This window comes from Dreissena polymorpha, chromosome 15 (assembly GCF_020536995.1).
Source record: "Dreissena polymorpha isolate Duluth1 chromosome 15, UMN_Dpol_1.0, whole genome shotgun sequence".
Lineage (NCBI taxonomy): Eukaryota > Metazoa > Mollusca > Bivalvia > Myida > Dreissenidae > Dreissena > Dreissena polymorpha.
The window spans coordinates 40426746-40454082 of record NC_068369.1 but is presented as its reverse complement, the minus strand read 5'-3'; the positions used below and the strand labels follow the sequence as shown (position 1 = coordinate 40454082).

Here is a 27337-nt window from a genome sequence, read left to right as displayed (position 1 = left end):
CGGCTCTATAAGAACGCACGGCCATAAAATGTCATCAAAGCATTTATAATGTGTGTATCTTCCATGAACTAGAAACGGTTTGAATTACATGTACCGGTTTTCAAGTTCGTAAACGTTCATTCGCCATATGACAATTATCCTACCACACACGGACGTTAACATGTCTATCCTTCATATTTTTCCATGAATAGCTCCTTTCAATACTAGAGAATTGACTGTTAACATAAACAAGTTAAGATAAATAAGATTACATGTAATAGGATATTAATTTCATACACCCGCATTACTTAGCCATTGTACTTCTTGGTGTGTTTAGTTGGATTGAGCTATTTCGCAATTGCAACAAATGTGAACGTGTCTGAAAAAAAACTTGCTTAACCAAAGTATTCAACATCATTGAACCGCGATCTGTGAAAACGGGCTTAATGCATGTGCATGCAGTGTCTACCATAGTAGCCTGTGCAGTCCGCGCAGGCTGATCAGTGATCAAACTTTCCTCTGTTATGAAATGACGACTTTTTCTACATTAAAATCCAGTATGGGCGGAAAGTGTCGTCCCAGATAAGTCGATTCGGAATGCACAGGCTAATCTGAAACGACACTGAACGAACATTCATGAAACCCGGTTTTCTCAGAGCGCGGCATAAATGTGTACTATCGCGAAAAATGCATACCGGTACATCTTCACAATAAAAGAATATCAAAATATAAATCTGTACCGATGTCGTTCAACATTTTAGTATGTCTATAAGTGACTAATGCTTTCTGTAACAAAACTAGATTTACGTCTGTATTCTCGGGCATCCATGCACGTAACGAAATAAAGAACAAACGAAACGTTTTATGGTTATGTATAATGTCTTCATGTGTATGTGTGTTCAGCATTTAACATGACAATTTAGTACAACACTGTAATGCATTATTGCTCGTCTACAATACTTCCAATGTCCTATTTGAATAAACACGCAGTTACTATTTGATGACACAAACATGTGACTAGCCTCAAAAGAAGCCAAGCCTGTGGCGACTTTCTATAGCATTCGTTCATCGCGCACCGCAATGTTCAGTATACTTTATTTACGATTTTCGCGCGCAGCGCAAACGACACGCCGGTGTGACTGGGGTCTTACTTGTAGGCGTACCGTGTTAAGAAAAGTGGTTCATCATGCACGTGTTACATAGTGTACCTGCTGTCTGACCTTGCATATGGCGTATGATTTATCTTAGCGTTCCATAACGCGTAGTTTTCATTCGGTATAATGACAAGTATGACAAGGTAGGATACGATGGTACCGATGAAATACAACCAAAACAACAAACGGTCCACAACCGCTGCGAGGCGCTGCCATTCCACAACTATCAGTTTTCTAAAATACAGCTCACTCTTTTCATCCCCTTCTTTCGGCGAGAAATCTTTTTCAATATGGCACGTGTTTGAGACACGGGGTCGCTTAATTTTCGGTTGGGAATCAGACGTTTTCTTGTTCCGTTTTGATTGGTGTGCCTCTTTCTTGTGAATGTCCAATTGTATTCCGTTGGGATGCAAGTGGTTTGAAGCGTGGAGCTCAAAACTGTTCGTTTTCGGAGCAGATGTTTCCGGGTAAACTTCGTTACGCCGCAGCCAAATGACTTCTGGTTCTGGTTCCGATGGTATTGGTGGATTAAGCGGTCTCAAATCTGACGTCAGCGCCTCCTCCGCCTGGTTTTCCGCTGAACTCTGGCGTCGACGCAGCGTGTTCTGTCGGGACAGTGTATATTCCTGTAGAGAAGACAGCGCCGTCTCTCGTGTCTTCCGCATGGAGTTCTGGCGTCGCTGTTTAAATGAAGACTTTCTTGTATCTATTCCTGCGTCATTCTCCTGTAGCCAGAAAACATAATCATCATGTATCTTGATTTGAACCATGGATTTGATGTATCTAAGTAATAATAATTGAACTAATAAGTATAATTGCACAATATAGTTTCACAACAAAGAAACATAAACTTCTCGTATCTGGTAATTGTATTTCGTATCACGGTACTTATATTTCTCAGCACATTTGAACATACCAAATTGATAGATTCGACGAGTCTGTGAAGATCGTGGCTCATGCGTAGAAGAACAGACAGCCAATGCAGAGCAACAACTCGGACCCATTTCGGAGCTCTGCGGGTTTTGGCCCCTCTGTTGTACAAGTTGATAACCATTACCGCCATAATGACGGACAAAGACGTGAGTGTCATGACTACACATAGATATATACCTGAAAAAAGAAATCCACAGTAAGATAAAACAAGAGAAGAGATTATTTGGTGACTTCCTGACTGCAAAAGGTGTTTCTTTTTACTGACCCGTCTACGCATTATCTTTCAGAAAAATAAACGCCTACACTCGGCTACTAACAAGTTTGTTCTCCTTGACTTATAACACGATACAAATACACATAACGATGTAATACACGTATAATTGAGCCGCGCTCAGGGCAAACGGGGCTTGAAGTGTCGTCCAAGATTAGCCTGTGCAGTACCCAAAAGCCAATCATAAAAGATACTTTCTACTTTAATGAAAAATTTTCTTTAAAGGAAGTCTATTCTAAACGAAACTCCAGTCTGGGCGGAAGGTCTTGTTCCTGATAAGCCTGCGAGGACATCACAAGCTTATTTAGATGACTGTACCCACCTGCATTCAGATCTGTTTTCCCAGATCGCGGCTCAGATCATTGGTAATCAGCTAGTAGTCATTTTCAATGAACAATTCTGATAAATTACCGATCAGTGGAACGGCCTCTGATGTGGCGGGTACCTCCTCCGCTATCAGCAGCATGAACATCGAGAACGCCAAGAACACCGACAGGCCTAGCGTGATCTTCTCCCCAGAAGTCGGCGGCAGCCAAAACGTCAGCAGTGTGAGGATGGAGAGCATGATACACGGAACGATGATGTTGAAGATGTAGTAGAAGGTCTTCCGGCGCACTTGCAGCGTGTACGTAAGATCCGGGTACGTGTCGTCGCAGCATGAGTGCATGCGGAAGCCTTTCTCCAAGACGACTGAGAGCAGGTCCCACTCGCTGTTGTTCACGTACGTAGAGAGTTCAATGGCCCGGTCGTCGTACATTTTCTCATAGTCCATCCACGCTCCGCTGTAGATCCACGACCCGAACCTAGACAGGGAGTTATTTCATTTTTTTCCCCAAATAATAAATTTGTGTGTTAACTATGTAATGATTTTCATTGTACAAAAGGTGTGACGAGAATTAGGATTAACCTTTTATGGTAAAGCTAGTTACGATTTACGGATCGTCAATATCATTAGTAGCAACGTTGGTTACTGAATTGTATATCTATGTATTATGAGCAAAATTTATGTATTTACAGTTTTTGCGGGGTATTTTTGAAAATGGCTCCTCCGATATTTATAATGACAATAAAATAAATGATGACAATGTGATGCATGTGAATGTAATGATGCTATTCAGGAAATGGCATTTATCTTTACGTGGTGTTACACTCTTTTAATGTGCATGTTTGAATTGTAGCTCGTCATTATTAATTGTATGCGTGAATATATTAAAACACTGTTACGATCAATATATAATTGTCAATACTGCATTCGATTTCAATCGATTGCAGCGTGCCTCACAAAGTATACTGAATTGCCTTCAACAAACTCGTCTAGAAGGTGATCGAACACAATTAATTGAATGCAAATGGAGGAAGTAATCTTAGCATAATTTATGCGTTTTTAGTTCGCTAAGGCCAGGTTAAGTTTGTCGTGCTATGAACATGTACAATATCTGTCTTACTTCAGAAAGCAAATTTGATCGTCGAAGGGGAAGTAAGTGATGTCGACTTTACAGGAGCTCTTCAGCTTGACAGGTACAGGCCAGAGTACAGTCCCGTTGTGATTGACGAGAACGTACGTGCCCTTCATAAAGCCTGTGGAACCACCATCGGCGCTTGCGAAAAATGAAACTTAAGTTGAAATATTGGTGTTATAGTTGGCCATTTGTTTTCAAGCATTGTGTTTGTATAACCTTAACGGCCAGTGAGGTGAAAAAATGCCACGTATAAATAAGAATTTTCTGACTTCGTGAACACAGGTAAACAAAAATATTAAATTGTATTTGAAGTCACTAGAGCACAAATCTTTTCTGGATTGGAATTCTGTGACATGCCCAAACATGGACCTTTTATGAACAGTTCAAATTAGGTCCATTTTCTGCTGCGTAATGCGTAAAGCCGGAAACTTTAAATTTTGGAACCTGTATCATGAATTTACCAAAGTTTACACTTAATGACAAACATTTGTTTAAATATAAGATTTGTAGTGCGTGTATATATGACATTTCAATACCAATCGACTGGTTTAAGCCGAAACAATAAGAAGAGTGAACGTTAAAAGAATAAGGAAGGGAAAAATGATACTTGTTATAGATAAACGTGTCAGGGAGCCAAACGTTGCTCGCTGGTATCCGGATAGACCGGATGTTGTTGTACTCGACTGGGTCCCAACTCAAATTATCGTCCATCCATTGCTGACAATGAGCAAAATAGCAACTATAAGCGCCTGATAGACCCAGTGCCAGTAACATTTATAAATTTTTTATTCCAAAAAGTAATGCTGTAACTGATTGTTTCAAAACAATACACAAATGACAAAATGGCATCGGATCCGTGTTTGGCGTTATTGACTAAACATAAATTTACATGATATAACATGATTCTAATCATTAATTGTCTCAGAATTGTTTTATGTTCCTTTGCTTAATTGGCTTGCGTACACGACTTACATATTCATCAAATGCCTTACTTGGTCAATAAACACATTGGTCGTCAAAACTTGGTGTCTTTCATCCTGAAAGAAAATTCCTTTGGTTGAACACATACTAAACCTTATACAATGTCGTGATGGTGTGCGTCAACTTCAAATGTTTGAAATCGATATTTAACCTTTCTTTGATTTCGGAATTTAAACAAAGTCAAACTGATGTCACAAAAGCAATAATGAAGGCTATAATAAACGCAAAAATCATATAGCAAAACACAAAGCAAATATATAGATTATCATCGAGGCACATGTCATGATCGAAAATGAACCAACGCGTAAATATGTTGCATAGTTATGCGTGTGTAACTCAAGTGTCATGTCCGTTGAATACATAATCAGTATTGACTAAACATATGTGCCGTGTACTGTGAAAAAAGCGGCTTCATGCCTGTGCGAAAAGTGTCATCCCAGATTAGACTGTACAGTCCGCACAGGCTAATCGGGGACGACACTTTCCGCTTTTATGATATTTTTCCTTTCAAGACAGTCTCTTCTTAGCAAAAATCAAGTTAAGGCGGAAAGTGTCTTCCCTGATAAGCCTGTGCAAACAGCACAGTTTAATCTTGGACGACACTTTACGCACACGCATTAAACCCTTTTTTCACAGAGCGCGGCTCCTATGTAGGTCATCACGCTATATTCCGTTCACATAACACATAGCGATATATCAAATTAATGTACAATATCCATAAGATTAACCTTAATAATTCACTTTAATTGACATATTTAACGATTTCCAAATAACGAATAACAATTACGAAATATGCAAAGTATCGCATTTAATATAACCACGTTTCATTTACTTTTAATTGCTTGTCAAATATAAAGACTTTTAAGATATCAGAAACCATGCAGACATTTAAGCAGTCCATTGATATTTATAATTAGTTTTGTTACGGCCATCCCATTAAAAACGCAAACGTCTGTTAATATAAACATCATGGACTATAATCTGAATAAACAGTAAATTTTTAGACTTGTATTCGCCACAAATCATTGCCCGGAACTCATTTCCCCAAGGATAACAAATCTTTCCTGAAGAAACAACGAATTAGAGGTTCTTCTAAATGAAAGCGAAATCAATTTCCTGCGCAATAAAATGTTCTCACAAAGAAAGCAGGGCTATAAAAATGTTCCCTAGACGTTTCGTGCAAGCGACGGCAACTATACTTCCTTAGTTTATTCTAGCCATAAATATAGTTATGTTCTTGTTTAACATATTAAACAAAACAAGTATTTACCAGTCCAATAATCTGATTAAGATGAAGAGCAAACTTGACAAGTAGTACGGATGACGAGTTTCGGACAGGTCTCACGGATTTTTCGTAACCATCCATGAGCCTCTCGTACAACCTCTGCTCGTCCGGTATCAGAACGCTGTTCTTGTGATTTTCTTGCGTTGACGACTCTGAAAAATGCCTGATAGAATATACATTGTACAGATAATTGTCAGGAAGAGGAATGCCATATAAATTTCCGTATCATTTAACCATGCAAAGGTTTCGTAAGCAACATTTCTTTCATATATATTACAATTTCCTCTATTTAATAATATGTTGAATAAATTGAACAACAAGAGGGCCATGGTGGCCCTGTATCGCTCCACTGTTTTTTATGCGAAAAAAGCGTGCAATGCGCATGGGTTGAAATGTACTCAAGCATGTGACTTTCTCTTTCTATCCCTCGTCCCACTGGGCGTTTAAAGTTGGAAGGGTGAGCATTTTTTATATATGGAAAACGTTACTACGATGTTAACAAAACAGACTTAAAAGTCTGGGAATTGTCGCACAGGTCCTTTGCTTATAACGTAGGTACATTTATCTCTCCAAAAGATATTGTCGTTCTTTCTTTTTCACATATTTTTATATGCTGAAGATCAAATCTACGCATGTTCTACAAGATTAATGAAAGTTCCTTCATTCAATCATGAATCTTTTTCCAAACTTCCAAAAAGTGTTTGTAGATTTCAAAGTTTCTGTTACTTATCGTAGATCACCTGAACTTTACTTCATTCTTGAAGCATAAGTGAGTGTAGCAGGATTGTTACCGTGGTGAAGAAATTGTTTATTGTACAAAGAAGATATTTGCCTGAGAAACATAAAGTTACGAATTTTTCAGGTTCATGAGGTGCCGAAAAGCAGTAGGAATGATAACTTTGTAGAGGTCGTTTGTTAAACAAAGTAAATGTTTATGAAACAAAAAATTGAATTATATTTCATCAAGATGTTGCGATCATTACAACACTACTTGCATATGGCGTGAGGTTTAAAGAGATATCATGGCAAACAATTAGCTTGACCTAACTTTCCGTTACTTTTCATCTGACATTTGTTACCTGTCATGTTTGTTTTTGAAAAATACTAGGATTGCCATATTTTGAAATAAGGTATCTGACCTATTCCCGGATAGGTTGCTAGTAATAGACTTAGCGGCAGTCATTTCAAAAACAAGTGGATTGTTCACGGCATTTGTAGAATATACTTTTAATAGATACATCTTTTTTAAGTTGGATTCTCCTTACTTTTTAGCTACTGAATATTAAAATCACTTTATTTCAATGTAACAATTTGTTGTTAAGTTTATCTTGAACCAATATGTTTTGCAATCTGTTTATAAATCATGAAATGATGTCATTCAAAACTTTTTTTTGATAAATATGGCCTATAATAAAAAAGACTTTTGAGAATGTTTACATAAAATAATATTACTAACCATTTGGTGAAAACAAACAAAACAATACAATTTTTTTTTAATGTTATGTATAAACAAGGTAAATGGACTAAATATAAACAAACACACTTGAGTGTTCTTCTTGTGTTAATGAATTAAACTGAGTTAAATTAATATATATAATTTGTTTACCTTTCAATATCTTGCATTTCACATCTTTAGTTCAATGCTATTTCAGTTAACTGAACAGCGTGACAGACATAATAAAGCAGATTATGCATATGAATCGGATTATACACAAATCCACTATCATATAAATCAAATCATGTTTGTCTATTTACATGTTCGAAAGATCCTCTTCTAAATTGTTTTACTTCGCGAGTAGACTGAACTCCCAATTTGCATCCAGAAACACTGGTTTCCGTGACACAAATTCATTGTGCACATTTCTAAACAAAATATGTGTTTCTTATATCTAAATCGTAGTCTTTTCGTTGTCAAACACATTTCAGTATTCCTATCAAACTATATGATGTCAGTCGTTAATTCGATTGATATTTGTTATTTCAATAATCTTAATTTTCGCTTCACAAAGGCGCCATTTGTATACAAAATACCAAACACATTTTATGAAAACCGATTTTAATTGGAAGATTGAGAAACGACAGCCAATTATATCGCTCGTTTTAAAAATGCTTAGGCAGAATCTACCAGTGTAAAATGCGGAGAGATTTCGCGTGCCGTGGATATATTAAGTATATGTCCATTTTTGTGACCCCCGGGGCAGGGTTAAATTTGACCCCAGGGGCATAATTTGAACAAACTAAGTAGAGAACTATAAGATGTCACTACATACCGAATTTGGTAGCCCTAGGCACTGAGGTTATGGACAAGAAGATTTTGAAAGTTTGCACAAAATAGGCTTTATATAAGCATTTGTTCAATTTTGTGACTCCCGGGGCAAGGTCAAATTTGACCCCAGGGGCAGAATTTGATAAAGTTCGGTAGAGGACTATTAGATGTCTCTACATACTCAATTTGATAACCCTAGGCCCAATGGTTATGGACGAGAATATTTTGAAAGTTTTCACAATATAGGCCTTATATAAGCAAATTTTCAATTTTGTGACTCCAGGGGCGGGGTTTGACCCCAGGGGCATAATTGAACATATTTGAAAGAGGTTCACCCAAGGAACATTCCTGAGAAATTTCATCAGAATTGAACCAGTACTTTAAGAGAAGAAGATGTTTAAAGAAAAAGCTAACGCACGGACGCACGCACGCACGCACGACGGACACAGGACCATGACATAAGCCCCGCCGGCCTCTGGCCAGTGGAGCTAAAAACCGGTCTAAAATTATGGGCGGAGCTTAATGTTTCAAAAATAGTTCCGAATAAATGAAGAAAATATTGCTTGTTATCATATCACTCGTGCTTCGCACTCGTGATTTAATTCCTACGCATCTATACTCCTAACTGTGTGTTATTCGACAACAAACCATGATAGAAAAATATTTTTTCTTAAGTATACAAGAGTTTAGCTAAATAGTGCATTCAAATACATGTTTTACCATAAGAAGAGATGACGTCATTTAATACTGCCGTCAAAGTGACGGATAAATAAAGTATGCCACGGGTAACAGATGCCATAGCCAGAGATGCACATTTGATAGCTCTGAAGAGAGAAAAATAAATATTTATACAATCGACTATATACTAAGTCCATAATACAAAATATGCATTATACCTTCAAACAGAATAGCAACGTCTGCTACTAAAAATATCACAGTTCTAAGACTACTGATCGTTAATATTGTGTTATTCGTTTGAGATATGTTGGTTCTGGAGAGTACATTGACTTCACCATTTTAATTAAGGAGTTGCCACATTCATATGTGGTTGGAAAATTTAGCGATTATATAAAAAGTCCATACAGGTTCCTGTTATTCTAAAAAATGCCTCTGCAAATGACGCGCACAAATCCAAGTTAAAGTCTTGAATAGAAAATAATTGAATGCTGTGTTCATAATAGTATTTGCGTATACATCATAACGATGTAATCTTTTTTACAACCTTTTTGTGGTTTATTCCTGATCTGGATTACGATTATCATTGCATTATAAGGTGCTTATTTCTTCAATTGTTAAACAAGACAAGTTTCAACATACTTTGAAACTTACAAGCTTCACATTAACTGGTCAATGGCGTTCAGCCCAGCTTTTATCATTTTTATGTTTTATGCCGAGATCGATATCTTTTCGTGGATGTATAGGCAATTGGTCACGTGCCTATATAAAAGACAAACGGGTGTTGATGACAATTTCTCTCCTAATAATTGGTCTGAAATTTCATTATTCCTATATATTCACTATAGAAGTCTGCCATGTGTTGCGACCTCGCACTAAGTGTGACATGCTATCACTTACAAACAATGGGAGACAAGAAGTTACGATGAAAGGAAATCAATTTAACAAGATCTGCTCAGAATATAAATATGAAGCTTATGCATTCAAAAATTCGAATTCATTAAGGAAATTCATTTAATAACAACATGATTGTATGAAAAACAAAATACATCAAAAAGATTAAAATAAAGCAACTAATTTTATTTGTTTTAATGTGATAATGCATTAAGATTCGATTTCAAAATAAACTGAAATATGTACTGGTTATGTAATCATAAAATTATAAATGTATTGATTTCAAATCTTAGTAGAGATACACAAATCGAGTTTGGTGCACTTTCAATTGATTTCCAAAGTTTAATTGGCAGTCTTAGAAACGTCCTCTAAATATGGACTTCACGCAAATCAAATGATTTTTTGTATTCTTCCCAACGTATCAAGCCCCATACTGATTTATTTTATATTAAATTCGTCCTGTTGATTGACAATCTCATTCAGCGCTGTTGATAGAGACTGAAGATAAGATATACATGAAAAACAGAGAATCGAAGGAGTTTCAAGATGGCATAAACTAAGACATTTCTCATGGGGGTCACAATTGCGCCATTAACAGAACATTTTATGTAGGCATGAAGTAGCATAACCTTAAACCTTTCCCTTTTAGAAGCAAAGTGAAAATGGCTATGTGCGAATAGTATAAAATCAGAACAGCCTGCGAGTAACTCACAGTCTGTTCAGGTTTTATGCTGTTTGCTGCTCATCATTATCTTAGGATTGGAAATGAAGCCTTTCAAACTTTAATATATTAAGAAAGGACTTAAATTTAATATGATTTTCTAAAGGACTTCAAATGCGTCAAAATGCGTTTATAAGGGGTAAAGAGTTAAACACTGTGATGACTCAAGTCTTGTAGTTTGTGCGCACGATGTATGCTTTCTTAAAATTATTATCAAGGATTTTAACTTTAACTCACTTTTCTTAAGAATGATGATTGATTAATTTCTCTAGTTCACTGTAATTGCTTTTCCCGATTCCCAAATTAATGCAGTTAATGAAACTCAGCTCAATAATGCTGAATTCAAAATCGACAAAATGACGTCAATTGTTTGATCAATATGTGCTTTAGTTGAAACAGAAGATATTAATCTATGAGTTTAATAGTTATTTCAATATCAGGTCTTGGACCCAAGGGGCCTTTTCACAGATTTGGACATGTATTGAGGTTTGTCATTTAATGCTTAATATTGCTAAATGTAAACATTCTATATAAAAGGCTCCAGTAAAAAAAACAAGAATAAAATTAAAGAAAGAAAAAAAGTAACTCAACTGGGTTCGTACCATTGACCCCTGGAGTTAAAGTATATTGCTTAGACCACTCGGCCATCCGTGCTCAGACAATTAGTGATGAATTGCATACTTTACTGTTTCCTCACAAATATTACAACGAAAATTTGCGAATCTGAAACATTTTTTTAATTTTGACAATGTACCAAAACGTGAAAAGGCCCCTTTATGAAAACTCTGGATAAAAACGGGACGTAAAGCATGTGCGTGAAGTGTAGTCCCAGATAAGCAGTCCACACAGGCTTATCATGGACGACACTTTCCGCTAAATGTGGAATTTCGCAAAGTAGAGAATTTTTTAACAAAAAAAATCCATATAAGCGGAAGTTGTCGTCCCTGAATATCCTGTGCGGAGTACACGTGCTAATCTGGGGAGATACCTTACTCACATGCTTTAAGTACTTTTTCCCCAAAGCTTAGCTCTTTAGTGTGACCCGTTGAGTCTGAGCATGACATTCATCATTGAGTAGATGTGGGCTTAACAGAGGGTGGTATTACAAAGTGGACTCAACAGAGGGTGGTATTACAAAGTGGGCTCAACAGAGGGTGTTATTACAAAGTGGGCTCAACAGAGGGTGGTATTACACAGTGGGCTCAACAGAGGGTGGTATTACACAGTGGGCTTAACAGAGGGTGGTATTGCAGAGTGGGCTCAACAGAGTGTGGTATTACAAAGTGGGCTTAACAGAGGGTGGTATAACAAAGTGGGCTTAACAGAGGGTGGTATTACAAAGTGGGCTCAAGTTCTAGTGTTTTTCCCAGGAGTGCAAAGGGGCATGGCGCATTTCTTTCCAAAAGGGCATTTTAGCGCGCAGTTGAGGCAAAAAAAGGGCAAAAACGTTCTGTGATTACCTGAATGAGGGAGAAACATGTAATCGCATCAGAGGCAGTTGTGGAAAAACATAAGATATAAACAAGCACATTTAATGGTATATAGTAATTGATGTATTTACCTTACTTTGATTTATATTAATATATTTACCTTGCAATGTACATTTAAGTTCCATGCTGTTTCAATACACTGTACAGCACGACAAACATAATAAATCAATATATGCATATGAATCTGATTAAACACAGATCCAATAACATATAAACGAAACCATGTTTGTCTATCCCATTTCTAACGATAATCTTGTAAAATGTTTAATATTGCGAATAAACTGATCGCTAACAATATGCAAGCACTCGTTTCCGTGAAATATCGTAATACACCCACTGAGTAGATTACAAATAAGTATGTTGTTGCTATCTAAAACATGCTAATGCATCGTTGATTATCACAGACATTTAATTAATTCCTTCCAAATGTATAATCTCCATCGTTAATTCGATCGTTTACGACGTTATTTGCCATGTTTGCCGAGTCACAATTTATTTCTGTATGTCCGCCATGTTGTCCAAATGTCAAATGATGTAATCGACAGGTGCGCATAGCAACGTAAAATCGTCCAATACGTCCGCCTTATACGCGATTCCCATTATGTTTAATTAGTATACGTCTCAGTAAATAATTCAATAATTAATTATCTTAAAGACGATATCGATAAATAATTAATTTGTTTGTGTTTTAAAATGTAATTATGGGTAAAAATATATGTTTTGATATAACTGAATTATGTATGAAATACACAATTGCCACGAGGATAACATCGAGCTTTTCATCAAAAGTCTCCGAAGTAACAGTCCACGATTTTATCGTGGACGAGTACACATTACCGACCGATTAGTGGTATAACATATCGATTGATACTGACATGGGGTTATTCACGCATTACTAATTCACAAACGCGCTGCCTCGGAGGCCATAATCTGATACTAGTCGGCTTAGAAATTTAATCAAGGGGCAATTAAGATGTTATCAATAAGGGCAGAAAACAGCGGGTGCTCACGAAAGGGCAGGGCGGCGGCCTTTGGAAAGGGCAGCGTGGTGCTAAATGGCTTTGAAATGGGCAGCGTGGCGCTCCAAAAAAGGGACATGGCGATTCGCCACGCTAAAACGGCCTGGAAAAAACACTATCAACAGAGGGTGGAATTACACAGTGGGCTCAACAGAGGGTGGTATTACACAGTGGGCTCAACAGAGGGTGGTATTACAAAGTTCGCTCAACAGAGGGTGGTATTACACGGTGGGCTCAACAGAGGGTGAAATAACACAGCGGGCTCAACAGAGGGTGGTATTATAAAGTGGGCTCAACATAGGGTGGAATTACACAGTGGGCTCAACAGAGGGTGGTATTACAAACTGGGCTCAACAGAGGATGGTATAACACAGTGAGCTTAACAGAGGGCGGAATTACAAAGTGGGCTCAAGAGAGGTTGGAATTACAAAGTGGGCTCAACAGAGGGTGGTATAACAAAGTGGGCTTAACAGAGGGTGGTATTACAAAGTGGGCCCAACAGAGGGTGGTATTACAAAGTGGGCTCAACAGAGGGTGGTATTACAAACTGGGCTCAACAGAGGGTTGTATTACAAACTGGGCTCATCAGAGGGTGGTAATACACAGTGAGCTTAACAGAGAGTGGTATTACAAAGTGGGCTCAATAGAGGGTGGTATTACAAACTGGGCTCAACAGAGGGTGGTATTACAAAGTGGGCTCAACAGAGGGTGGTATTACAGTGGGCTCAACAGAGGATGGTATTACAAAGTGGGCTCAACAGAGGGTGGTATTACAAAGTGGGCTCAACAGAGGGTGGTATTACATAGTGGGCTCAACAGAGGGTGGTATTACACAGTGAGCTTAACAGAGGGTGGTATTACAAAGTGGGCTCAACAGAGGGTGGTATTACAAAGTGGGTTCAACAGAGGGTAGTATTTCACAGTGGGCTCAACAGAGGGTGGTATTAAAAAGTGGGCTCAACAGAGGGTGGTATTACACAGTGGGCTTAATAGAGGGTGGTATTACACAGTGGGCTCAACAGAGGGTGGTATTACAAAGTGGGCTAAACAGAGGGTGGTATTACAAAGTGGACTCAACAGAGGGTGGTTTTACCAAGTGGTCTCAACAGAGGGGGGTATTACCAAGTGGGCTCAACAGAGGGTGGTATTACACAGTAGGCTTAACAGAGCGTGGTTTTACACAGTGGGCTTAACAGAGGGTGGTATTACATAGTGGGCTTAACAGAGGGTGGTATTACACAGTGGGCTTAACAGAGGGTGGTATTACACGGTTAGCTCAACAGAGTGTGATATTACACAGTGGGCTCAACAGAGGGTGGTATTACAAAGTGGGTTCAACAGAGGGTGGAATTACAGAGTGGATTCAACAGAGGATGGTATTACAAACTGGGCTCAACAGAGGGTGGTATTACAAACTGGGCTTAACAGAGGGTGGTATTACAAACTGGGCTTAACAGAGGGTAGTATTACAAAGTGGGCTCAACAGAGGGCGGTATTACAAACTGGGCTCAACAGAGGGTGGTATTACACAGTGGGCTCAACAGAGGTTGGTATTACACAGTGGGCTCAACAGATGGTGGTATTACAAAGCGGGCTCAACAGAGGGTGGTATTACAAAGTGGGCTAAACAGAGGGTGGTATTGCAAAGTGGGCTCAACAGAGGATGGTATTACACAGTGGGCTCAACAGAGGGTGGTATTACACAGTGGGCTCAACAGAGGGTGGTATTACAAACTGGGCTCAGCAGACGGTGGTATTACACAGTGGGCTTAACAGAGGGTGGTATTACACATAGGGCTCAACAGAGGGTGGTATTACAAAGTGGGCTCAACAGAGGGTGGTATTACACAGTGGGCTCAACAGAGATGGGTATTACACAGTGATTTATTGATGTTTTGTTTTCTTAAATAACATGATTAAATGTGTAAAACAACAGTAGTCTTTAAAGTATGTTGAGTACCACACATTGCACGCAAAAAATCGGCAAGCAACAGGTCGATTTTAATAACTTTGTCCAGTTCCATTTATTTTATCGTCCGCGAGATTGACATTTATTCAAGAGTGCATTAATAAGAAATAAAAAGATCGTCTCTGTACCTAAAATCAAAAATAATGAGACTTATGGAAATTGTGTATCCCGCATAATCAAATATGGGATTTGGGAAAATTCATATTACCATTGATATTTTACAAGCAATAATATACAACACATCATCGAACTTGACGCTACTTGCAGTGAAAATATGTGGGATGTTCAAGCTGAAAAGCATTTAGTACTAGACAATAAATACCATAGTGATTCGTGTGATATTGATTTCACAACCACAAATCAAAATTGGAAATGTTGATATCTTAAATTGCATCAGACAAATCTGTTTACGTTTAGAAGTAGGAAACTATGTGCAAGTTTGAAATTAGAATTTCGTAGATTGCTTTTACCGTACACTTATTTCGGTTTTTAATGATGTGTTAGTTGGTCAGCAGGCGATTATTTTCTGGTTTACAAGTTTGAAAACTATGTCTAAAAGATTTTCGCTTGACATTATTTGAACGTATTGTCTGCATTTAACAAAACTGTTAAAAGGAAATAAACATCTTCCAGGATAGAGTTATCATTCCCACCCGAAGAAACCCGATACCTTGTGAGCAGTGTAATACCACTGGAGCAGTGCTCAATATTTTAGCATGAACTTACATAGGGTAAGTAAATTGGAAAAAATAAAATCATCGAAGTCCAATTTGAAACAACTGTGTATTAACATTGATAACAAAGGTATTGGCCTACATGTAGAAAAAATCCTGACAGATTTTCTTACAAAATGAGCGAAATGTGGCTCTCTGAAGTAGAAGATCGGACAAAAAGGACCATGTTCAGGCATTTAGGGGAGAAAAAACTGCGTCAATGTGCAAGCCACTACAATCATTAAAGGATTTAAACAAACTAACACATTTCTGCTATAACCTCTCAGCAGGGTTTCTCCAGAAAACTATTTCTTGTGGAGAAATTTGCGTTTTTAATGACCATGTTGGGAACACATGGATACCATATGGAGAAGACCAGGAAACCTTATTTGAGCAGTGACCTAATAATTCTTTTTGGTGACAAAAAACCTAATTTCCAGCCATTTTGTTCCAATTTCTTTGCTTTGTAGAGGCATAGAGTAAGTGTATGTGGGCACATATGCATACAAATGTACTTTTAAATGCCTTATGTATTATCAATAGTGCGTTTTCAACATTCTCGTGTTTTGTTTCGTTTTACCAACACTATTTTGGAAAATGTAAAGACAGACTTGACTGCTTTGTCACATAAATTAATTGGTTAGGTACATAAAATGATGTCTTAATAAGTGTATATAAGGGTTGTATTTATAATAATAATATTTTATAATTAAATATTATATAACAACCCCCATCAGCGTAAGGTTACGTCCAAGAATAGCCTGTGCAGTATGAACACGTTTACCAGAGACGCTACTTTCCTCTTTTATTTTATTTTTCATTTAAAGGAAGCCCCTTCTTAGCGAAAAGCCAGTGTAAATGGAAAATGTCGTCCCTGATAAGACTATGCGGACCGCATAGACAAACGTGGGACGACTTTACGAACCTACATTAATCCCAGTCCTCCCAGAACGAGGCTCAAATTTACAATATGAGTCGTGCTCTGTGAAAAGGGGGTTTAATCCGTGTGCGTAAAGTGTCATCCCAGATATGCCAGTGCAGTTCGCACATGCTAATCAGGGACGACATTTTCCGCCTAAACTGGATTTTTCTCAAGAAGAGACTTTCTTTAAAGGGATCTTTTCACGCTTTGGTAAATTGACAAAATTGAAAAAAGTTGTTTAAGATTCGCAAATTTTCGTTTTAGTTATGATATTTGTGAGGAAACAGTAATACTGAACATTTACCATGGTCTAATATAGCCATTATATGCATCTTTTGACGATTTTAAAACCTAAAAATTATAAAGCGTTGCAACGCGAAACGATTGAATAATTTGGAGAGTTCTGTTTTTGTCGTTAAATTTTGTGAAACTACGAAGATTGCTTATATAAGGTATAAAATACTTCACACGTATGTACTCGGCGGAATAGCTCAGTAGGCTAGAGCGTTTTTACTTCAGTACTCTGGCAGGACTCTAGGGGTCACCGGTTCGAAACCTGGTCCGGGCAATGTTCTTTCCTTTTTTTAATTTTATTCTTGATTTTTTACTGGAGCTTTTACGATCCAATGTTTACATTTATCGATATAAAGCATTTAATGAATAAGTTAAAAAATGCCAAAATCTGTGAAAAGGCCCCTTTAATCAGAAAATTCCATGAAAGCGGAAAGTGTTGTCCCTGATAAGCCTATGCGGGCTGAACAGGCTAATCTGGGACGAAACTTAACGTACAAGCTTTAAACCCCTTTTCACAGAGCACGGCTCATATATAAATGCACCCGAGAAATGCAAGTATGGTACAAACAATTTTTAGGTTCCAAACGGCTACATGCTTAAAGAGTATTTATGTGCGTAGTAATGAAGGGATATAGTGTTACTCTTTTCTTGTATCAAAATAAAATATTATTGGAACAATATGCGCATGTGCAAAAAAAAATGAAACTATGTTTGATTACTGATAACAGCTTAGTTTTATCTTTGTACATTTATACGAGATTGTTTTGTGATATTGTTCACCAATGTTTAACATTATTTAATCAGTTTAATGAAGGCGTGTTAAAATAATATACAAGTACATTAACAGATGTCATTGTTGAAAATCTATACATAAATATGCGTTATCGACCGTGGTAATTATTTGCATATTATATAATCATTTCACTGAAATGACTTGAATAAAACTCATTCGTATAAATGATCTTCCTGCCATTTTTTTTAAGTTGCTATTCATTGGGTAGTTTAAAATGTTAAACACAATGTACAAACAAGTATTTACTATACTGTTATAAAAATTAAAATTAATCAAATAAAATAAAGTTGTAGGGGGATGCTGTAGCTGTATTGCTGTATTGCCCTGACACTTGTGAACTCCGTTAGCATAAATTATTCACCTTTTTTCGTGTTCTGCATTTGCATTCGGTATTGTTCGTGCACGTTTCGCACGAGTAAAACGGTGCGAGAACAGTATGCATAGTGATGGACGCTTGAATTGAATTAAATCGCGTACGGTTTGTTAACTAAATATTTATCGTAACAGTTTTGTAATTTATTCATGCATCAATGTCAGTGCCAGGATAACATTGAGAACCTTTCCCTCTTACCAGTCAGTTGAATGTTTATGTTTTATGTTGGATGTGGGCGATTAGGCTCTTGATTTACGGCTTATCATGTTGTAAACTGAACTTTCTCCACACTGATAACAACTTCGCCTACTTGTATGTGAGACTTCAAGGCAAGTAATTGGGCAGCTTCATGATAGTTTTGATAGAATCTCACGGAACCTAATCAATCTAAACATTGAGTTCATTGGCCGAAAAACAAGAAGCCACAATCTTCGCCTATGGGGATTTGTTTGAGCATACTCTATTCAACGGCAGCGTGCTGATTGATAGCAATCACTTGTTCTTTAAGCTCTTTATACAATCCCGTGTATTCGTGGTCGTAAGAATTATTAATTCTATTGAGAGTCAACAAGGTTCAACGAACTGTTTTCATTTACTCCACTGCAGTTTTGCAAAGCTCCTGCGTTGTATCGAAGTGATAGATAAAACATCGACTTACAGTGTATTGTTTTACACGTCTCGATCTTTACCGAACATATGATGATATTAATCATAAGATTTAATCGTGTTCTTAATAAAGCATACAGCCTGGGAAATGATTCCTTTCCGCGGAGGAATTAGCTCAAAAGAGAGACGAAATTTTTAGTATTTCATGCAAACTAAAACAGCTTTAAAAATGCTAGTGCATATTTGCGGAGACTTGATATAGATAAGGGCAAATGTTTTGCACACTTTCATTTGATAAATCAAATAAGATGTGTATATAATTGTGAGGAATATTTTCGTTTCTTGTAAGTTGCTACTTCTGGCTTTTTCCATAGATCATAGCGGTGAAGAACATGATCTCATTTGATTTAACGAGTATTCATATATAATTTGGCAAAAAACTGTGTCTCCTTTTGTCATTTGAAGTATAATTCGAAATCCGCTAAATTGGAATACTTGTCGAACTAAACTTTGATCAAGAATCGGGATGGATGGACGATGCGAAATTAATATGCCACCGAACTTCCATTTGCGGGACATAAAAAGGCAGACAAAAGGACAAATACACGAATGTTATGTCAATATAAGGCACTCAGTAGTTATCTATTCGTAGCACTTAATCGTATTATATTAGCGTACTTATGGCTGGCGAAAGAAAAATGCAATGACTTTTCTTTTGTTTCGTTTAATCATTATTTTTCATACCGAATCTTGTTAAAAAAAGACACTGCATCATACATCTGATGTCATGTTTGAGATAACTGAAAGATACCGTCCACATCAATATGTTCCGAAAGATAATGTTCATCAAATGTTAAATACATTCTTAATATGAGTTGGAATAGAACTACGGAAATTTTCAAGACGCTTCGATTGACAAAAAAGGGTTAGTTGATATGTTTCTGCGAATTAAAAAAAAAACATACAAATGAAATGAATTTTTGAAAGCGTTTCAACAATAGTACATAAGTGCATTAGTATCAACTGTTAATACACGAATAGTGTACACGAGTAATATAAATCAAAATACATACGTATCAATTGTCTTTCCTCTGATGTTTTACAGCTCAGTAGGTCGTGTATCTCGAGACAGATCGCGCGTACACCACACGATAGTTATATCCCAAGCATTCACCATGTTCTCAAAGAGATTTCGGAAAGAAATAAAACAACATCGTCGAAATCGGTTGTCTGGGAAACTAACCAATAGAAATCACCGTGCCTCTGTGTTATCCTTAAGCTGCTGAATATCATCTATTCACTGACTGAAATTCTGGTTTCAATGGATGTCAGTGCTGTGGAAAAACTAACTGTTGTAGTCATGGCTTCCAACGGACAGCCAGTTAAGATAGCGGTATCGATCGCCATGGGCGCGAAAATTGTATTCAATAGCTGTTTTGCCGATCAGTAATACGATGTACATGCACGAGCTATAACAGCGGCACTGTTCGTCAGAGAATTGAAAAAAGAAGATAATCAATTTTAACAACTTTCTAGTCTTTTTTAAACATTGTTAATAGTAAGATAAATACTATATTGCGTGGGTTTTTCGTGCGTGCCTTATTTGGATCGCAGTCATGCAGATCGTATATTTCTGTTGCGTTGGTGTTTGCTTTAGATGCAACGTTCATAAGGGATACTGAGATAAATGCATTTGAAAACAACCATCACCATTGACTAAGCGCTTAAAGGGACTCGCACATATTTTAGCAAAATAACAATAGAAAAAACGCAGGGTTATGCAATCTAAAAATATTGTATCTATTAAATTCAAACAGCAAAATAACAGAATTGACTAGAACATATTTTAATGTTAATAAGTTCCTTTGTGCATAATCATCAATTCAAATCGATAAATAATAAAGCGTTCGAAACGGTTTTCATCGATAACGTATTAAAAACATATATATTTATTACCGAAACAGCGTTTAAACTACCATTTAATTTCATGAGCCTGTGTGGTGTAGAGGAAAGGCAGCGGCTTTTGCTTCTAGAGATTCGAACCCCAGGGCAAAACATTTTTTTTCTTCATTTTTTCCATGTAATTTGTTTTTAGGAAATTGACATTTTAAAACAATCTGTTAGCAAGCGCTTTTAAATATTATATATAACAGTAGTATAATAAATGTATACACTGTTTATTATACAAAACGAATTTCCATGAGTTCATGTGCAATTAGGTTTTTGCGATCAGCGTCCGGACACGATAGATATGTAATGTATAAATGGCACAATCATGTTCAATGAAACATACAAGTTGTATAGCGATCACAAATATGTAATTACCGGTATAAGCAGATCGTCTTATAAAGTCTGGTTGATCCGTATTTTGGATAACATGCTATCGGATATTAATAAGCAAATTCCTATAGCGAAAGGCGAACGAAATATAATCATGACACAGGTGAAACTTATGGAATTTCGTGGAAACTGAATGTGTTTAAACAAATCAGAAATCATGGTCTATATACGATGATAATAATACGAGCAGTATAATTGTTACGCCTTAATATTACCGAATATAAACTAGACACAAACATTTTAACTTCCGTGACTGTTCTATATTAATATAAATACAGGCAAAGATGAGTGTCCGAATACTTTCTTTTAACCACACAGCAGTTTGCCAAAAATATAATGTCTATGCGTATAATTGCAAATATTTATCTGAAGCAAAACAACAAGAACAGTTATAAAGAATCTGACATTTATTTCCATTTTTCTCATTATTGGAGATATGAATTCTTGATATTCTAGACATGGATTGTAATCCAGACGTCGTTTATGTTTAATTCATATAACGTTATTATGGAATACAACTAGAGATAACAGAATACTCAGAATTGCAAATATAATATACAAGAAGACTGATTGAGATACATAGCATTTTATAATATTTACATGAAGTATGATGCCTGATTGTATGATCTCAATATGTGATAACGTGCTTTTATTTGGCTTCTTTCTTGAGAAAAGTACCCAAACCTTCGTTTGTGTAACTAATGAAAGAAACACGACACTGGCATATGTATGGAAGTGTATATGGTACACCCTAATGCTGTGATGATGTCAACATTTGATGACGGCGTGATATGAAAAAGGTGTCATGGCGAAAAAAATAACTCATCGTGTCGACTAAAACTATGATGGCAACTCATTTTCACAAGAGCATGACGCCAACAATTATGTTGATTTGTCGACTTACATCATGTCGACCAAATATTTTTTCGGGTAAACCGGAATCATTTACGTCGAGACTTAAACTTACAATCTGAACGCTTCGGACAGTGGGCTACACCACAGACGATCGCCGTTATGGCGGAATTGTCCGAGGGTTCCCGATTGTTTAGCTTAATGTCGTTGTGGCGAGTAAAATTAAGAGGTAAAAACCTACAAAACTATGACGACATACCTTGTTATTTCACAGTAAGCCGATATAAACTAATCCGGCATGACCATATTATTGGGGTGCACCATATACGCTTCCATACATATTGATACCAATAAAGAGTTGACCAATGACAAACTTATTTAGAATATATCTGCTTCCAATGTTGATTATTTTATTAGCACGTTGTTTGAAAACGATGAGTGATGCCATTAAATATTTAAAATCCCCCAAGTTATACTCAACATAAGGGAATTGTAGTAAATATTTCATATAGGGCATTTCGAAAGTTGTTGTGGATTTCTACTCATGTTTTGGCAGTTCAATGGTTAACATGCAATCGAACAAAAATTTAAAACACCTTACACATAATTTTTAAAAACAGATATGTACACCAAACGCGACTATAAGTTGTATCGAAATGTCTGACTTTACAAAAAGATTAATTACTTTTCAACAACAAAATATACCTTTCTGGAAACGTTCGTCTGAATGGACTGATGCATTTGCCATCAAATGCCTGAATAAAATTGGTGCACGCGAACTTCGGGTATGAAGTGTTCCGCTTACAGTTCACTGCGTTCAAGATACTGAAAGCGAGGGGACGCCAAGGTCATGTGACACATGCCCCCGTTGTCAGGTGTAGACAGAAAAATTAACAATGATAATTGCTCACGTTTGCAAGGAAAGCTGAAAATAGGACATTCACAAACGGCGAAAGCATACAGAAAGATCATGGTAAGCTTTACCATATATTAGATTTTTTTATACAATACTTATATGCAATCCATTATTTAATGTCGAGTATTCAAATAACGAGTTTGTCACAATGGTTCGCATTCTGTTTTATTTCATATGGAAGTTACAATATTATATATGATGATACACGTATATTGTATGTTATAATTAGTAACGGGCATTTGAATTACATGTATTTTAGGTATGGCGACAAAATGGAATAATTTTCATGTAATTGGATTTTAAAAAACTCAATGGTAATTCATTCATGTTCTTTGTAAATCATTTGTTTCCCGGACCATGCAGACATCTTTAAAACTATCATAAAATCAAAAAACCTGTATCACGTTGAATACTAAATGCCAATCCAATTGTGTTTGTTGGTTTAAGATTAAAACGCTAAAATATTCTGAATTGTTTCTCTCATTGTTTGGAAATATCTTTCAGCTTTATATGTAACGTGGCAGCTTTAAGTGTGTCAGTTTTCAATTCAAATTATTTATCTGAAAATATGGGATTGTATTGGCACGTGGATGTGTTTGTAGGCCCCCGCGAAGTGGGGGCATGAAGCATTGCACATATTCTTCCTTACGTCCGTCCGTATGTCCTTACGTACCTCCCGGAGCTTGTGCTTTGAACTTTCACCGACGAATGACCTTAATGTGCAGATGATCGATATGAAAGTAAATTGCGGGCTGCTTCGACGATTTTAGCACAATTAATGCACTTTGTGTGTTCTTCTTTTGTATATGATATAATTGCATGAAGCGCGTGCTTTCAACTCCTCTTTAACTCACTTAAACTTATAGTCAATCGACCTCAAACTTTTACTGTTGTACACCGGAATATAAAGATGTTCAAAAAGACAACAGTATTGGTTGCGACTATGTTTGGCAGATGAATGGCCCTTGTATGTTTTTCACTGTATAATATATTGCCCAAACATTTTAAATTGTCAGCTCCTATTCAAGTACTTAGTTCCCCTGGTTTAAACGTTCACAGCTAAATGACCTTTATGTGTTGACGATAGTAAAGAAAGGATTTTCGGCTGGATGATTTATGGGAGATTGATGGCCCATTGTCTGTTTTTCCACTATAGAAAATATAAAGTGCCACAATTATGTGTTTAATCCTCTTTTACTAAAAGGTTGAATCTTGCTTAAACTGTCCAAGTGGAATGGCCGTAATATGTAGATTATCGTAAAAAGGAATAGTAACTGTAACCGGTTTTGGTATTTCAATTACAGCAATTTGTCTATATATGTGTCTGATGTCGAATATTTAGTCTGTGTCCAAACATGTGTTGTGAAGGTCATCAGTGTCTGTGACACATTTATAATTGTTTTCAGAAACTAACATTCTTAATATGGCCGCTGTCGTGGTACGTTCTAAGTGGAACGACGTATGGCTTCCTTTTTGAACCCACGTGCATTGTCCCGCCTGGCTGCACGTGCACGTTGCCGACCATCAACTGTGCAGAGAAAGGTCTTCCCAGAATTCCACAATTCAATATGACGTCGTATAATATGATGCTATATCTTAAGTTACAGGTACGTAACAGACATTATGAAATCTCATGGAAATTGACATCAGACATTTCACACTGCTACGCGAGTTAATTGTTTTGCAATATCTGCTATGTATGTACATGCTATTGTTTAATTCGATTTTAATAAAGTATGCATTTATATATAGTATATCTGTCTCTATATATTATTATATAAGCTGTTGAATATAATCTGCATATGAAATCTAGAATCAAACAAATGTTTTCATATCCTTGATAATACCACAGGTGCAAAAGACAAACACGTTACCAGCTTGTACGCTTTTATTTACAGAACAAATTATCACTTGTATTGGTTTTGATTTATTGACTTTCAGTTGTATTTTAAATTTTATTGCCGGATTGAATTAAGAATATAAACATAAATAGGAACCGTTTATCTTGCCATCGTTTAGAATATTATGTGTGTATCGTCCTCTTATTTCAGCACAACCGCATAATAGTTGTCCCACCGGAGTCACTGAAGGGCATACACACAGGCAAATTATACCTTGACATGTCCTTCAACAATATCCGAGACATACATCCGATCGCCTTTGCAGGCTTGGAGGACAACATCACAATCCTCAATCTTGAGCACAACCTGCTCACAACAATCCCCGTCGCTGTTGCCAACCTTTCAAGTCTGACTATGTTGAATATCCATGACAACGCGATTGCTACCTTCGATGCCGGCGTAATGCGATCCCTAGGGACTCACATCGAAGTGCTGTACTTTGGATCCCATCAAATGCGTCAATGGCCATCACAGTTGCAATACCTAGCTAATTTGACGGCTTTGCATGTCTACGACCTGGGGTTGACCCATCTTCCTCAACATGCTTTCAAAGGCTTTCAGCATACACTGATCAATTTGGAAATAGATTCTACAAATTTAACAAGCGTTCCGCAAGCGGTCTGCGATCTCCTCAGTCTAAGGATATTCTACTTTAACAACAACACAAATCTTCACCAGCGCCACATGCTCCCATCTTGTTCTAGAGATTTGGACCATGTGACCGACGTTTCCTTTGACAATAATGATCTAACGGAATTCCCTCGCGTGCTTGACCTATTTCCAAACGTCAACTCATTGTCTGTGTCGGGTAATCCTAATTTGACAACTATGGACATCGTAACGGACAACACGGGGAGACTACGAATCCTTAAGCTGTTCGACAACGGGTTTGCACACGTTCCGTTAGAGCTCGGGAATTTTACGCTACTGGTAGACATTGATCTTCATGGCAACAACTTGACTGAACTCAGTGACGGCGATTTCGATCAATTGGTCCATATCAATCGTCTAGACCTGAGTGATAACCCTATTTCCAAGGTGGAACCTAATGCTTTTAGGGACATGATCTCGCTCTACTACATTGGACTTTCCAAGACAGCTCTGCCCAACCTTCCAGTTGCACTTCTAGACTTGCACAGTCTCCATTCCGTAGACTTTTTAAACAACGCTGTTGTCTGCAACTGTGACACGTTGTCATGGTTACAGAATATGACTAATATAAATTCGTTGAGAGTTACAGGCGTGTGTCACGAGCCATTCGGTTTAACTGTGTCTCAATTTATGCAATATAACTTAGACAACTGTTAAAAGTAGTGTATTATCACATAATGCAAATGTTCCGCGCTTCATTATGACATTTGCAACAAGTAAATCAACTAAACATAGAATACCATTTTCAACATATATATTACTTTAAAGATCCAATGCAAGAACGAAAGCACTCAATTAGCAATTTCTGTACTCCGAAACAGTGTGTTCAGACATTTTCAACAAGTACTTGTTTTTCACTATATAAATCACGTTGTTGTTTGTCTATGTCTGGTTAGCTACTGTACAAGTGGAAATATATCGAAAGCTTAGAAAATGATATACTTTTCGCTGAAGTCGCAATACCAACTAATCTGATATCGGCTAATGAAGTATGTCAGTGGGTGTGGTCTGGGACATGTGTGATGAAGATCATATGTAAAATACAATATTAAACTGATTATACAGTTTTTATTTTTAGTATTACGTTATCGAAAGGGGTTACTCGATAATATAGCTGTAACCAAAATAACATTGGTGATTATGCGTTTCCAAGTATTACTAAGCATGTGTATGTGAATAGATCGTGATAAAACCGCTATTTCTGTTAAATCCGTGTTGAAGGAAATACTTTTGATGAATTTTACCTTTGTGTTAAACTTCAAATAAAACTCTGGTGCTATAACTACCGGGGAATTTAATATTTTTAAAATTCTTAACAATTATGCGAATGCGCTGAGGATTTTGAACGTCTTTTTGGCCATTGAAAAGTAAATAATATTGATTTTGAAGAAGCAGTCTATCACATACGTGACGATGTTTTATGAATTAAACCGAATTAACATTCTTCCAAGGTGTATTGCTTATGTCCGCCTTGTCGCTTTAAACTTGGTCCAAACGTTACTAAAAGCCTAAAAGCAGTCCACTAACATCTCCAAACATAGGGCATACAGGTCGGCTAAACTGTTGTTTTTTTCATTAAACTTCTTTACAATTTCAAATTTAAGGAGAATATGTAGTGATGTGCAGAAATCTTCAAGATCTCGTTTAAACATTATATATTTTAGTAAAATTAAGTAAATTTAAAGCCAATATCAGAAATATTATTTCATGTAGCAAAAATTTTAGCAAACTTTTAGTATGTAAGTAAGTTTAGCTTTAAAGGGGCCTTTTTACAGATTTTGCCATGTATTGAAGTTTGTCATTAAATGTTTTATATTTATAAATGAAAACATTGGATCTAAAAAGCTCCAGTAAAAAAAAGCAATAATAAAATAAAAGA

At 36.8% G+C, this 27337-nt stretch overlaps 2 protein-coding genes across 3 annotated transcripts; one reads left to right on the top strand and one right to left on the bottom strand.

The window, feature by feature from the left end:
- Window positions 1-777: 777 nt before the first annotated feature.
- Window positions 778-20056, bottom strand: LOC127861047 (neuronal acetylcholine receptor subunit alpha-10-like). Of its 2 annotated transcripts, none has more exons than XM_052399404.1 (9): window positions 19872-20056; window positions 9050-9153; window positions 6049-6215; window positions 4790-4834; window positions 4405-4514; window positions 3783-3935; window positions 2749-3140; window positions 2050-2243; window positions 778-1858 (listed from the first exon to the last, which is right to left on the bottom strand). In XM_052399404.1, exons 2-9 carry the CDS (start codon window positions 9126-9128, stop codon window positions 1175-1177), a joined length of 1824 nt encoding a protein of 607 aa, XP_052255364.1. In that variant the 5' UTR covers window positions 9129-9153; window positions 19872-20056; the 3' UTR covers window positions 778-1174. The 2 variants fall into 2 exon arrangements, with proteins under 2 accessions (XP_052255364.1, XP_052255365.1); XM_052399405.1 differs by lacking the exon at window positions 19872-20056 and adding an exon at window positions 9659-9762.
- Window positions 20057-22793: 2737 nt separating this feature from the next.
- On the top strand, window positions 22794-26525 carry LOC127860250 (leucine-rich repeat-containing G-protein coupled receptor 6-like). The gene is made up of 3 exons (XM_052398187.1): window positions 22794-22963; window positions 24313-24513; window positions 24958-26525. The coding sequence occupies exons 1-3, from the start codon at window positions 22850-22852 to the stop codon at window positions 26113-26115; spliced, it is 1473 nt and encodes a 490-aa protein (XP_052254147.1). The 5' UTR covers window positions 22794-22849; the 3' UTR covers window positions 26116-26525.
- Window positions 26526-27337: the final 812 nt, after the last annotated feature.